Source organism: Cucurbita maxima, unplaced genomic scaffold (assembly GCF_002738345.1).
Source record: "Cucurbita maxima cultivar Rimu unplaced genomic scaffold, Cmax_1.0 Cma_Scf00019, whole genome shotgun sequence".
Classification (NCBI taxonomy): domain Eukaryota; kingdom Viridiplantae; phylum Streptophyta; class Magnoliopsida; order Cucurbitales; family Cucurbitaceae; genus Cucurbita; species Cucurbita maxima.
In genome coordinates, this window is record NW_019272035.1 from 1,126,284 (window position 1) to 1,140,086 (window position 13,803).

Here is a 13,803-nt window from a genome sequence, read left to right on the forward strand (position 1 = left end):
CCTCCGAATTGTTCTTTGGGGGCTCTACTTACATTCCTATGCTCCCCAAAAGTTTTAATACCCATTATTGATATAGGTTTGAAGCTGGCAAGTGAACCCAGTTGGCCTTGAGTTGGACCCCCACCTACTAACATAACTTCAACCAAACCCAAAACTTCAAAGGTAAATCATTGAGGCAACTTTAAGTTAAAGCAATGAAAATTCAAATCTGAGTATCTGTTCTTCATGTTCTTCATATCACTGTGTTTTGGTTTTGTATGGACTGTATTTTGCTTGTGACCCATTTTCCAGATCACTTAAACGTTGATTTCGGTCTCCTCCCCAGTCGATATGAGATCTAACAATCCTCTTTCCTTTGGAGCCCCAACGTCGTTGCTGACACTCGTTTCCTTCTCCAATCGATGTGGGACCCTCCAATTTACCCCATTCGGGGTCCAACATCCTTGTTGGCACACCACTTCGTTCCACCCCTCTTTGGGGTTCAGCCTCATCACTACCACATCACCCAATGTCTGGCTCTTGTACCATTTGTAACGGTCCAAGCCCACTGCTAGCAGGTATTGTTCACTTTGGGCTTTTCCTTTCGGGTTTCTCCTTAAGGTTTTAAAACCCGTCTACTAGGGAGAAGTTTCTACACTCTTATAATGAATGCTTTATTCTTTTCCCAACCGATGTAGGATCTCACAGATATCGTGCTCTGTACAAGCTATGTTCATCATAAATTATTGACAAGTAGCAATGACGGGTGTGAAAACTCCTTTCTCTAATAGACGCATTCCTTATATTTGGTTGGAGAGGGGAACGAAGCCGTACTTATAAGGGTGTAGAAACCTCTCCCTAGTAGACACACTCCTTATATTTGGTTGGAGAGGGGAACGAAACAGTCCTTATAATGGCATGGAAACCTCTCCCTAGTAGACTCGTTTTAAAACCCTAAGGAGAAGCCTTTGAAGGGTAAGCTTAAAGAAGACAATATCTGCTAGTGGTGGGTTTGGGCTATTACACTAGATGTTGTCGTTTATCAATGGATATGGATGGCTATGGTACTTGTTTGACATATTGTATTCATATCCATTGTTTACCGTGCTCTATACAAGCAATGTTTATCTCAATCGAGTGACAAGTAGCAATGACTTAGACATTGTCGTTTGTTTTATTATATTTATGTCTACTGATGGTACCACTCTATAACAACTGAATTGTAATCATCAAACATCTCTTATAAGTAGAACGAAGCTGAATTATAATACCATCCTACCATAATTGCTCTAACTAATATACTTATTCAACCATCTTATTAAACTTTCATATCACTTTTCGTCGAATATTTAATCATAATTAACGCTTAATTAAAAATTTTAATTCATTGAAAGAAAATATTTAAATGAGATAGAGAGAGAAATGATACATGTATTAAATGAAAATATAAATTTGTCACTTTTATGAACTTAATTCTAGGTTGACTACCAAAATTTATTATGTTTATAGTCCTTATCGAAATTAATATGATAAAAAAAACAATGGTCAAATTCGTGCCAAATTTGTAGCATAAAAAATTAAGTTCGGTGGTCGTTGGTCGTTGAATTCAACTTTGTCTATGATTTTAAAAGCTTCATTTTAACAATCATGATTTGTTTTACCGAACATAAATGATATGAATTTGTCAACTTCTTCCTACCTAAGGTTATATACTGTGAACGGTTGTTGTTACTCTCTTGCTTGCTTATATAACGTCTCTTTTAAAAATCTCTTTCTGCCCTTGTTTTCTAAAACCTTCTCTTAAATCGAGGCTAGAGGCTCGAGTATACGTCGCTTGCCCGTAGGCAACGTAAGAACGAATTGAGTTGGGGTTGCTAATTTTTCGTTGGAAAGTGAGTGTCACACACTCATAAGTCCGCTGCTATCAAGAGTGCGATTGCCCATCGATATAATTTAATGAATTAAGACATTATTTAAGAGAGAGAGAGTAAAAAGGAAGAGAGAGAAAGAAACCCTAAAACAGAAGGTGTTAAGTCAAAGAAAAAAATGGAAGTCAAATCTCATACTACTTAATAAATAAATAATTCTTATTATTTATTTATTTATGAGAGAGAAGAGATTTTATGGATAGTTAGTACAAAAAAAAGGGCAAATCCTTTTCCAAAAAAAAAAAAAATAATAAAAAAAGGAAAAGAAAAATAATATTTATTAATTTTATTTTCCAAAACTCACGCTCTCTCTTTCTCTCTCTATCTCTCTCTCATCTCAAAAATGGAACCCAATGAAAACCAGCTCAGCTCCTACTTCCACCACCAACACCACCATCAGAGTCCCACCACATCGCCGACCAATGGCCTATTACCCCCTACCCACCACCTCTCCTCCTCCGACGCCGGCCCCCACGTCGTTTACCCTCACTCCGTCCCCTCCGCCGCCGTGTCCTCCTCGCCTCTCGAGCCCGCCCGCCGTAAGAGAGGCCGGCCGAGGAAGTACGGTACGCCGGAGGAAGCTTTAGCGGCCAAGAAAGCTGCTACAGCGTCGTCTCACTCTTCGTCCTCCAAGGCTAAGAAGGACCTCGCTTCTTCTTCTTCCCTTAATGCCGTTTCCGCTTCTTCTTCCTTCTCCGCGTTTTCGAAGAAATCTCAGTTGGCTGCACTTGGTGGGTTTTTGTGCTTTATTTGAGGCGTTTTTTTGTTGAATTGTTTTGCCCTTGTTGCGAATTTTGTGGATTTTTCTGGGGTTTTGGAATTTGTCGTTGTTTTCGGATTTCTGGGTTGTGGAATGAAATTTCCTTTTTACCGTTTCTATAATCTTCGTTTGAGGGTTCTCTCTGGTTTCTGTTCTTGGAATTCATTTTTCGTTTTTGTTTTTGTTTTAAACCCTACTCTCAAAAGTCCTGTTGATTCCCTTGTACTCCTTTTCAGCGAGTTTCCTCGATTTTTTACTGTATTTTGGTTAGCATGAACGTTCGGGTTATGATAGTTTTTGTTTAATTTTCGGAACTAACCTGGAGTTTATGAAAATTGTATCTGAATTTTTAGCCATTATATCCTCAACCGATTCAAATCTCTACTCCATATGTTGAAAATTGTATCTAAATTTTTGTTGCAGCCATTCGTGTAGAAGTTTAGAATTCTAGAATTATGATTAGAGTTCTTGTTTGTTCGTTTGTTATGTAGATAATGAACTATCTTGATCACTAATTGTGTTGCATTTGCACCATGATTTGTATATGAAACAGTTTTCATTTATGTTGAAAATAACGAACAAATTTGTTTTTTTTTATATTTGTTCACATTGGATCTCTTTTGATAAATCCATAATGGCTTTAGTAGCTATCCATTTTGGGGATTTGCTTCACATTAGAAACCTCTCTTGAAATTGGATATTGTGTGAGGACGGTGCGTTTACTTTTGGGGCTGTTTGTGAGGTTGATGTGAGTGTGGGTTTACCACTTGAAAACTTTTGTTACTCTGTCCACCATCTAAACGAAAAGAAGAAAGGGAAAGGGAAAAAAAAAAAAAAACCCGATACGCTCCTGAAGCGTACGAGAGTAGGGGGAATAGTCGGTAAATTTTCTTAAACAATAGATGCAAAACGAAGTGTTGGTAATGTTTTCATGTTCTGAAATAACATGTTTCCTGTCATGACTATGTATATATATTAAGGTTTCATTTAGTTTCGTATTTTTTCACTCACGACTATACGCTTGAGTACTTACTTGAAGTTGGTTCTTCTCACTGGAGATGTAGGTAATGCAGGCCAAGGTTTTTCGCCACATGTTATTAATGTAGCTGCTGGTGAGGTAATGGTTCTCCTTAGCTTTCATAGATTTGATTCCATTTATACTGACGTGCTTGGAAGTGCATGTCATGTTGTCCTGGCATTGATATATCTAGTATGATGGCATTGGTACTGCAATAGGACACCAATACCATTAGGAATCTCAGGAATTTCTATGATCTTGATTACTATTTTGTGTTGGGATGCAGAGTATTTTGAACGTGTTTTTGCATTTGATTGTTTCTCAGTTCAATTCCGATCTCTTGCCTTTCAATATAGTTTATGTCTTGATAAATAATAGACATTGTTTCTGCATATGATGTTTTTGAAGTTATTTGAAAGATTCAATCTTTATTGCTTTTAATTTAAAAGGAACGTGCCCGCCTCAACCACCGATTGGTTAAGTTTTCATACTCTGATGGGGCACAATGTCCACTTATAGAGATTATGCAAAAGCTTTTCTGTTCTCTCTCTCTCTCTCTCCCCTTTTTCTTCCCCTTCCCTCCCTCTCTTTTTCTTTTCCTTTTGTCTTGTTTTGGGGGCAAGTAATGTTGAATACTTGAGATTCTGTTTACGAGTCATTTGAATTCGCTTTTCTGATTATATATACATAGTTGTAAGATAAAACTATTTAACTACATTGACTTGACTTTTCCCTAATATTGTACTTTTTTTCCCTCTTGTTGTTGAGTGATATCTACCAAAGCTTTCCTGAAAGAGATGAAAGTGGGCAATGGGCATGGAAAAGTAAAAAGAAAGGGAGAACAAGCAACCATCCTCGACACTCCTATAAAAAACTCTCAAAATATAAATTTTTGACACATTTGTTTCTTATCATGCGCACGCACGTGCACACACACATAAATTACGTAGAGAAAGCATTAAAAATCTACACAATATCACAATCTATTTGTGATCAAAGAGAGATATTTACAATTATTATGCTTACTATCCAAGGGCAATGCACTTGAATTTAAATCCACGAGAGTCATTGTTGAGACTTTTGTATTGAGAATCTTTGAGCCAACCACTTGGACTCATGAATTTTCTCATCTTAGTAATGCTATAGAATTGGTCCTAATTTTGAATCTATTGAACATTAAATGGTCTGAATGCTATAGAGTGCAGAAAAAGAAGAAAAATAAGATAATACTCAATTAAAAGGTGTTGTAATGCAGGAGAAATGGGATTTAAACAAGAGAGTACACATTTGAGAATCTTAATGGTTGAGAATTGTTATAAATAGTGGATGACGTTGGAAAAAAATTGAGGACGACTTGCAATGGTTTCTTAGTAACCCTCTCACATACTGGCACACATGTTCATGTACTCCTATGCATACACAAAGGAAATTTTAGATTTATGTTCTTGAATATGCGTAAGCTACGTGTATCATGTGGTTTTTGGTAGGACTGAATGCTACGCATATCTGAATAAGAGAGTGCCAGGCTAATCTGCAACTCCACTATGGTCGTTTTCGTTTTCTGACAGAATAATATTCTGCATGCAAACAAGGAAACTTGAAAGTATGAATTGAAACAAAGGATAAAAATCAAATTATAAAAGATAGATCCATTATTGGTTGCTTCACAGTCTTTCCCTCAAAGGAAGAACTCTCTGTGTTTTGTGGTTCTATGGTTCTGTTGTGTAAAATTTTTTTGTGTGATGTGATCGCCATGTTATTATAGCTACTTATTTCGTATTAACCATTACAGCTCATTCTTTTTCATCTATGTAGATTTGTATCAATATAGCTTTGTCTTTTCATATTATGCCCATGTATTCTAATTTCTAACTGATCAATTGATGGCTCATGTTAAATAGTTGTTTGCTACTATATATAGATAACTGCATTCAGGTTGAGAAACTCCTTCAAGCAAATCATTTTTTGTTTTCTGCCTCTTTTGTGCTCCTTTTCCAAGAATTTTTGTGTCCAATAACAAAGAGATGAGGATTCAGAACTACTGATTTGGGTTTTAGGAAAGTGGAGCTGTGGTGGGTTGGCGGCTTAGTTTCATGAAAAACCTTAATCATTGAGAGACAGAAGAGTGTATGGCCATCTGGATCAAGGTTCTCTACTATTACCGGGTTTTACTTAATAGGTTCGGGACATTTTTTCTTGTTAAGTCGTTGCCTAACAACCTGGCTATCAATGATTTTATCATCTTCCAAGAAGAAGGTTTAGTAAGTGTTATGTGTGTTCTTTTTCTTCGAGGTATCAATATTGGAATGTATTTCAAAAGAGGAATCCTTATATGTACTCTCTCTTTACGGGTTGCGATGCTAGTGCAAAGTTAAGCAGAGATGCAACATAAGTCACTTGTTTCTGCAAATTGTTTGGCAAAGTCGTGTGTCTCTATTCCTCCTAGGTGGAAGCTCTTAAGTGAGTTTGGTGGCAGGTGGTACTTCATCGAGATGCCCAAAACTTCATTCTCAATATGCCGTGCTGCTGTCCTTTTGAGGGCAAGGCATGAGAAATATGAGGATTTCCAAGGAGATTATATGAGCTGTTTCTTGTTAGATTATTTATCATTGGAGTGTCCTTCTTGAAGCTTTTGTTTTTGTTTTTCTAGGTAGAAAATCTTTTATTGAACATGAAGGAATATAAGGGAGGATAAGAAACCCACCCAAATCAAAGGAGATTATTATGGAAAGAAAAAACTCTCCAATTGGTCAACGTCAGAGAAGTAGAAATATTACAGAAGCACATTGAGAGAAGTCTTCATCTAAACGTTTAAATTTTACGGTATCCCATTTCTCCATAGCATTAAAAGTCTTATTTCTTTAGGCCTCTTCTCTCGAAAATATTGCAAAGAGAGAGTGAATTAATCCGGTAGCTCTTTGGTTGTTGCTCAATTGAAGTGTATGTTGGTAATTCCATTTGGCTCTGGTTTTTACTCGTACATTTCATTCGATCAATGAAATTGTTGTTTCTTACATAACAGCTAAAAGTACCTCTTGTTTTCAGAAGTAAAAATGTTACATAAATGGCAATGTGAGATCTCACATCGGTTGGGGAGGAGAACGAAACATTCTTTACAATGGTGTAGAAACCTCTCCCTAGCTGACGCGTTTAAAAAACCTTGAGGGGAAGCCTGAAGGGAAAAGCCCAAATAGGGCAATATCTAACAGGCAAGGACGCCTTTTTGGATTTCTTGTCATTTAGTTAGTCTCTTAGTTATAGCAAACCTTGTTTATTTATTTGGTAGATACGGACGAATTTCTTAATTGGTTTACTTGTCATTTTTCTTTTAATAATGGCTCATGTATACTTTATACTATATGCTTGATGAGCTTTGGCTGTATACCTTGGCTACTTTACCCTCCTAACACACACTACGATCATATTGAATAGGATGTGGGTCAGAAAATTATGCTCTTTATGCAACAATGTAAGCGGGAAATTTGTATCCTTTCTGCATCTGGTTCGATCTCCAACGCATCTCTCCGTCAACCAGCGACATCTGGAGGCAATATTACATATGAGGTATTTTTGTTTTCCCCATCTGATATTGCATTTCTTCCTCAGTGTGCGGAGGAAAAGAAAATAAGAATGATGCTTTGTATCTATCATGGATAAATTTGTTGAAATCTTGATATATTCTGTGAGCTCTTGCTGAAAATAGGCAAAGGATAACTGGCTTCTCATTTTGATAATCCTATCTGCTTCTTTTTTTTTTTCCTCCAGAAATTTGCTTCTCATGGATTATGCATTATAATAACTATTTGCAATGTAATGATACTATTAGGGTCGTTTTGAGATTGTTTCATTATGCGGATCTTATATACGAACTGACTTCGGAGGAAAGACTGGTGGCCTTAGTGTATGTTTATCGAGTGCTGATGGCCATATAATAGGAGGGGGAGTCGGTGGACCGTTGAAGGCTGCTGGACCTGTGCAGGTACGGTAACCAACAGATGGGGAGTGGGAGATTTCACTTGCTTAAGTTAGTAGGTTTAAAGAGTTTTAGATTATTATTCTTTTGCTTAGTTCATTCTGGTACGGACCTGTCCACATCAGGTCATTGTAGGTACCTTCGTAATCGACCCGAAGAAGGAAGTTGGTGGTGTTAAAGGTGATGCATCTACTGGAAAGTTGCCCTCGCCTACTGGTGGGACACCAATGTCAAATCTACGCTATGGCTCGACTGTCGACACGGGAGGTAATCAAGTCAGGGGAAATGATGAGCATCAAGGTATTGGGGAGAGTCATTTCCTGCTTCAGCCCCGGGGAGTGAACCTGACGTCGTTGCGATCTACAGACTGGAGGATGAGTCTGGATGCCACAAACAATGCTTATGATTTGACAGGTATAATCATACTATAAAAAAGGCACACACATGACACAATCCCTTCATTTTTCCTTGCTTTTTTGCAGGAAGAACAAGCCATCATTCTCCCGAAAACGGAGATTACGATCAGATTCCCGATTGAAGCTAACACATGGGACGGGACAGGACAGGACAGGACAGGACCGCAAAGTTTGTCGTAGATAAATGTACAATATCAACAGTTGCAATGCCAGGCATCTCCTCTTCACTCTCTGTTAGCTAATTCTGGTTGTAGTATGCACCATATACTGTAAAGGTGATAAGCTCTTTAGAAGTTCCCACTTTTCTAAGTTCATCCACCTTTCATGGTGTATTTGCTTGTTAAGTCGCTGTCTAATTCTAATTCCCCTGTTTTTACTTAGATGAACAAGTTTGCTGTAGTTGTTACCTTTTGCAATCTCCAATTTGATCATATAAACAGATACCTCTGGTGATTTAGAATTCCTTGCAATAATCTCCCGGTGATGAACAACAATGCTGTTTGATTAATTCATAAACTACAACAGGTAAAACAACAATACATAACTTCACTTTACTTTTTGATGTGCCTTATTTACATTCGTCTATAAATTCTCTGTAAATTTTCGTATCGACGTGTTTTGGTATAGCACCACAAGTTAGAGTTCGTACGAGCGACCTTACTTTTACCAAATCGTTTTTACAGGTTTTACAGGTGAACGCCCCCATTCCTATTGGTGGAGCTGCTTTACTCTTTGGCTTTGCTCTTGTTTCAACCTTTTTTATTTTATTTTATTAGGAAAGTCAAGTTTTGGCTCTCTAAAGACTAAAGAGATGGACCAAAAAAAGGTCCTTAAGATCGGATTAGATTTGGTACCAACTTCTATTTATGACTTCCTCTTGTAGATTCTTCTTAGACTTCTTGAGCGTTTTTTCTATGTCTTCGAGTTATGGTTAAAGTTGTCAAAACGTGCCATCTGAGATGACTTATGACTTGGTGAGAATCTTTCATGTTTCATTGGAGGACGACAATAATCCAACGAAAAGGGTCAATCTCAATGCTGTCTCCCTCAAATGGAAACCAAACCGTTTCATAATTTACAATAAGTATACGTCAAGCTCACTCCTTTTGCTTGCACTTAAATTATCGTTTGTATCAAATATTTCACGGTTCAAAATAGGGGATTTCGTTCTTAATCAAACCTAAACTTTCTATTTAATACTGTCAAGTAGGTCAAGAATTTAGTGGATGTTGAACCTATGGACAAGTAAAAACATTAATGTAAATGTCAATGTATCGACAAAAAATTAATACACTATCTCGATTTATCCAACCCAATTTTTTATTCAGTTTTGATATTTGAATGTTTGATATTTGAGTTTGATTGTATTAAAAAAAAAAAAAAAAAGTCAAATTGATAAAAATAAATATAGAAATGAGAATCTAAACACAGGATCTTAAGAAATTATGCCGATTAACAAAGAAATGACCAAAAGATTAGGTCCTACTGTGAAAGAAAAGGAGTGGAACAAATTAGAGGGCGATTCAAGTTTCAGAAGTGGCTCGATTTTTCCTTCTCTTGCAGATTTGGTGGAGAATTTCTTGATTTGGAAGCGAAGAACTGAATGGGGGAAGCCGCCGAATATTTCTCCAAAGATTTCGACTGGGAAGAGCTAAGAATTCGGGTCGAGAACGACCCGCTTTTGCAGTACCATTTGCTTCCATTTCAGCCCTGCGATTCCATTCCCTCAGTTTCTGCAGAAGCCGATTCTGACGCTTGGAGCCGCTTTCACCTCCGCCACTCCTCCGGCAAATTCTTCAAGGTTTTGATTCCTTTTAGCGTATTCGTAGCAACCTAACTTTGTTGTTTCTTTTAGATTAGTTGTGATTTGAGCTCTTTGCGTTTCGCTTCAGGAAAGGCGGTATTTGTTGAAGGAATTCCCTGAACTGGTTTCCTGTAAGAAGAACTGTAAGGTTTTGGAGGTTGGTTGTGGTAATGGAAGCACTGCTCTTCCAATCTTGCGGTAACCTCCAGCGTATTGAACTTTTCCTCTGCTTTACTTATTGATGTTCACCAATTTTTTGGGAGCTTGATAACGTAGAAATTTGGTTGATACAAACTAGTTGCATTGTCTTTGTTTATATGAAATACTGGCCAATTCCTCCATGTCGTATGTTATAGGATTGATAGGTAGCATCTTTGGAAGATGAATATAATCTATATCTCTCCTTTTTTATTTCGTTAGGACAAGTTCAAGAACTTGTTTTAGGGTTCTTCACATAACCTCTTAATGTGTTCCGTTCTCGATTAGTTACGAGCAAGAGGTGCCCATTATAAGAGCGAATTGATCCTTCACTTCCTTTTGAGATCTTGATTCTGGACTATCCATCCTACTCTATGCAGGTTCTCATTTGCATCATCGGTAGGATATATGCTCATATAACGATATACTCTTCCATATTCCGTTGAAAATCAAAACTTTTCATGTAGGTTGATATTCATCTACTTCATCGATAAAGTTAGAGCTTATAGAAAACAATGATAATTGATTGGCCAAGTTGAGCCATTTAGTGAGGGCCTATGGGAAATGACCTTTTGGTTTTTAACACCAAAACCACTTAGAATGGAGCATGGTCGAATCACTTTCCTCATCTCTCCCGTTCTAAACGAAGGATGATGTGTATTCTGTACATTTTTCTAACTTTGTTCAAGAGCTGAATCACAGATATTCCTTCATGAAACTTTATTATGTGTTATGAGTGCATCTGCAAAGATTATGGAATCGAACAAAGCGTTCACAATGTTTTATGTTCATCCCAGTACTTGTAGTGCATTTGCATGTTCAAGATAGAAGAAATTTGTACCATTAAATATGGCCTTTGAGTGGTAGATCTTATTTGCTAACAATTCATTTTCTTAACACATGGTTACTTTCTTTGTAGTGGGAACCAAAATATAGTCATCTATGCTTGCGATTGTAGCACGAAAACTCTTCAGAGAGCTAAAGAGATTTTAAATGATGTCGGTATTGCATCTTTAAAAGATCGATTCCGTCCATTCTATTGTGATTTTTCTACTAGTAAGTTTCCAACATGGTTGGCCTGCAATTCATGCCGTGGAAACACTTCGCTACAGCAGCCGAGTTTTACTACTCCAGGTTGTTATTTTGCCTATCCCTTTAGACATAACTCATTAACTGCAAGACTACTGCTTTCCTTACAGGCTTGCACCTTATCCATCTTTCTCTATGTTTGCAGAGAAGGAAGGATCTCAGGCCACCGAATCAGAAGAAAGTGAATGTTGCATTGGTGGGGTTGATTTTCTTACTTTGGTATGCTCCTGTTTTTGCAGTTTTATATAGTTACTCTAATTTTATCCAACGAATTGGTTTAAGATATATATATATATACACACTTTGAATTTTGATTCCTGTTATTTGTGGAGCATTTTATATTTGCAAAGAAATTAATGAAATATCTAAATGGTGTTAAGGCATGAACGCTCTCTCCCTTGGTGAAAACTAATATATTGTGCAACATTAACAAACTTCCTTCACTTCTAATGATTTCTTGAATCTTGGTAATGACAGTTGAATGTTCTTTGGTTTTTTTTTTCACTATTTCAGATATTTACATTATCAGCAGTGCCTCTCCAGAGGATGCCAGCATCGATTAGAGAATGCTATATGGCGTTGAAGCCTGGAGGCCTGCTCTTATTTCGGGACTATGGTAATAGATTATGATAAGACTGATGATGCTATTTTAGTTTGCTTTAAATCCCAAGTATAGAAAATTCCTATCCTTTCTAGCTCATGTAACGTGTTTTAAACATTCTGCTGATCGATATCCTGTTTAATGGAATGCAGGTCTATATGATATGACGATGCTTCGATTTGGGCAAGATCAAAGAGTAGAATTCAGGGAATATGTCAGATTGGATGGAACGCGTTCTTATTTCTTCTGCTTAAATACCTTGAGAGATCTGTTTGTCACTGCAGGCTTTGTTGAGGTAGTTACTTACTCTGTTTTGAAAAGTGTCACACACTAGAGTTACTACCAGGTTTAAATACATTTACCTAATTATTATAGTTCATATCCCAATCTGTTTACAACAATGGTGATGTCCTGTTACTGACCTTATAAAGTATAGAAAATAATTGATACCATCCCGACTAACTTTAGAGCGTGATTATCGTTGCAGCTCGAGCTGGAATATTGTTGTGTGAAGTCCTTAAATCGGCGAAATGGAAAGAGCATGGAGAGGGTGTGGGTTCATGGAAAATTTCAGAAGCCTGTCTCATGAATCATGGTAGAAGCACAGAGCAACATTTCAAAGGAATTTTCTCTAGTTCATCTGGAAGTGTTGGGGTGGAATGTTTGTGGCTGTTCATCTATGAGGTTATTGTTTCCATTTGTCTTTGCTACTTTTAAAATTTTACTGGTATTTTTTAAACATACTACCACAGGAAATGTAACAATCTAAGTCCACCACTAATAGATATTATTCACTTTGGTCCGTTACGTATCGTTTTTACGATTTTGTTAGGAATGCTTTGTTCCCGTTTTCAGTGAGTTAGAATCTAACCGTAGGTATTTTTGAAATAAAGGATTATTTATTTTAATTTGCACCTTTTTCTCTCTCCTCTTTCATCTCTCCTACCTTATTAAATAATTAATTCAATCCAATCTAATTTAACTATGACAAATATTATTACTTAAATATGATTATTCTATATGTCAACTACATAATATGGGTAACGTTATACATAGTATTCAATTTAAAAAATTACGAGTTTTAGGACATGAATCCCAATGAATGTGTACAAACACGAGTTCAGCTTGCCTTGACTTATTCTCGTTCGAAATTGTACTTCCAATTTCACCCAAAAAAAAAAAAAAAAAAATCCGAAAAGTTGGAAAGAACAAGAATGAATCATTTTTCTTTGTTCTTGTTTATGGGTTTCCTTTAAGCAATAATTTCTAAAAAAATTATAAAAAATTCTCATCCAAAACATAGACTTTATCAAATATTCCACATTTCCCTAATGTTTGTCTAAAATCATGTCACATTATTAATAAAATAATGTTACAAAAATTAATAAATTAATTAATTAATTTATAATATTATTAATTAATGTGAAAGCAAGAAAAGATGAGTCCTCTTCCCATTGGATGCAATTATTTAAATCAAGATTATTTTAATAATAATAATTTTAAAAAAAATTGCCATTTGATCCTTTTTAGTGGGGTCCACGTGTATTGCCACCTTTACCCAATAGAATGTTTCCCATTGGCCATCACATGTGATTCCATGTGAAGTGGGCCCTCCCTTGTTTGCCCTCAACAACCCTACAATTAACTAATTGTGTAATTAATTACTTTAATCTAATATATGTATTTCATAATTAAGTTTAACTTACCTTAGGGCAATATTATGATAAATTAATGAAATTATTTCTAATTTTAGGATTTCTCGTTATTTTATTCAGAAATTAGGGTTTCGGGAGTTTATAAGTAATTATTAAAATATAAATTTATATACATACTCGAGCATGCTAGTTCGGAGAATGAATGATTATATGTTTCTTCAACTCTTACCGACCATCTCGAGATGCTAACATCTTTCCCAAAACAAACCTACCGACTCTTAGACTCTGATTGATTCTATCACCACACAAATCAGGTCAATGATAGATAATAACTTCCCCACATACAACTCAACAACTTTATTGTCGTGTACTGCGAAAAAAG

General features: G+C 36.3%; 2 protein-coding genes across 2 annotated transcripts; both read left to right on the top strand.

Moving 5' to 3' along the window:
• The first annotated feature begins 2,198 nt into the window (after window positions 1-2,198).
• On the top strand, window positions 2,199-8,537 carry LOC111493569 (AT-hook motif nuclear-localized protein 14). The gene is made up of 6 exons (XM_023143319.1): window positions 2,199-2,638; window positions 3,732-3,784; window positions 7,118-7,249; window positions 7,512-7,664; window positions 7,784-8,072; window positions 8,141-8,537. Exons 1-6 carry the CDS (start codon window positions 2,251-2,253, stop codon window positions 8,194-8,196), a joined length of 1,071 nt encoding a protein of 356 aa, XP_022999087.1. The 5' UTR covers window positions 2,199-2,250; the 3' UTR covers window positions 8,197-8,537.
• Window positions 8,538-9,532: 995 nt separating this feature from the next.
• On the top strand, window positions 9,533-12,573 carry LOC111493570 (methyltransferase-like protein 6). The gene is made up of 7 exons (XM_023143320.1): window positions 9,533-9,875; window positions 9,967-10,076; window positions 10,996-11,210; window positions 11,311-11,384; window positions 11,679-11,781; window positions 11,919-12,061; window positions 12,254-12,573. The coding sequence occupies exons 1-7, from the start codon at window positions 9,678-9,680 to the stop codon at window positions 12,353-12,355; spliced, it is 945 nt and encodes a 314-aa protein (XP_022999088.1). The 5' UTR covers window positions 9,533-9,677; the 3' UTR covers window positions 12,356-12,573.
• The last annotated feature ends 1,230 nt before the right edge of the window (window positions 12,574-13,803 follow it).

Coding starts and splice junctions, on each gene's coding strand:
- LOC111493569 (XM_023143319.1), top strand. CDS start 2,251: ATGGAACCCAATGAAAACCAGCTCAGCTCCTACTTCCACCACCAACAC. Junction 3,785..7,117: donor TTAATGTAGCTGCTGGTGAG/GTAATGGTTCTC, acceptor CATATTGAATAG/GATGTGGGTCAGAAAATTAT. Junction 7,665..7,783: donor AGGCTGCTGGACCTGTGCAG/GTACGGTAACCA, acceptor TGTCCACATCAG/GTCATTGTAGGTACCTTCGT.
- LOC111493570 (XM_023143320.1), top strand. CDS start 9,678: ATGGGGGAAGCCGCCGAATATTTCTCCAAAGATTTCGACTGGGAAGAG. Junction 9,876..9,966: donor CCTCCGGCAAATTCTTCAAG/GTTTTGATTCCT, acceptor GTTTCGCTTCAG/GAAAGGCGGTATTTGTTGAA. Junction 10,077..10,995: donor ACTGCTCTTCCAATCTTGCG/GTAACCTCCAGC, acceptor CTTTCTTTGTAG/TGGGAACCAAAATATAGTCA.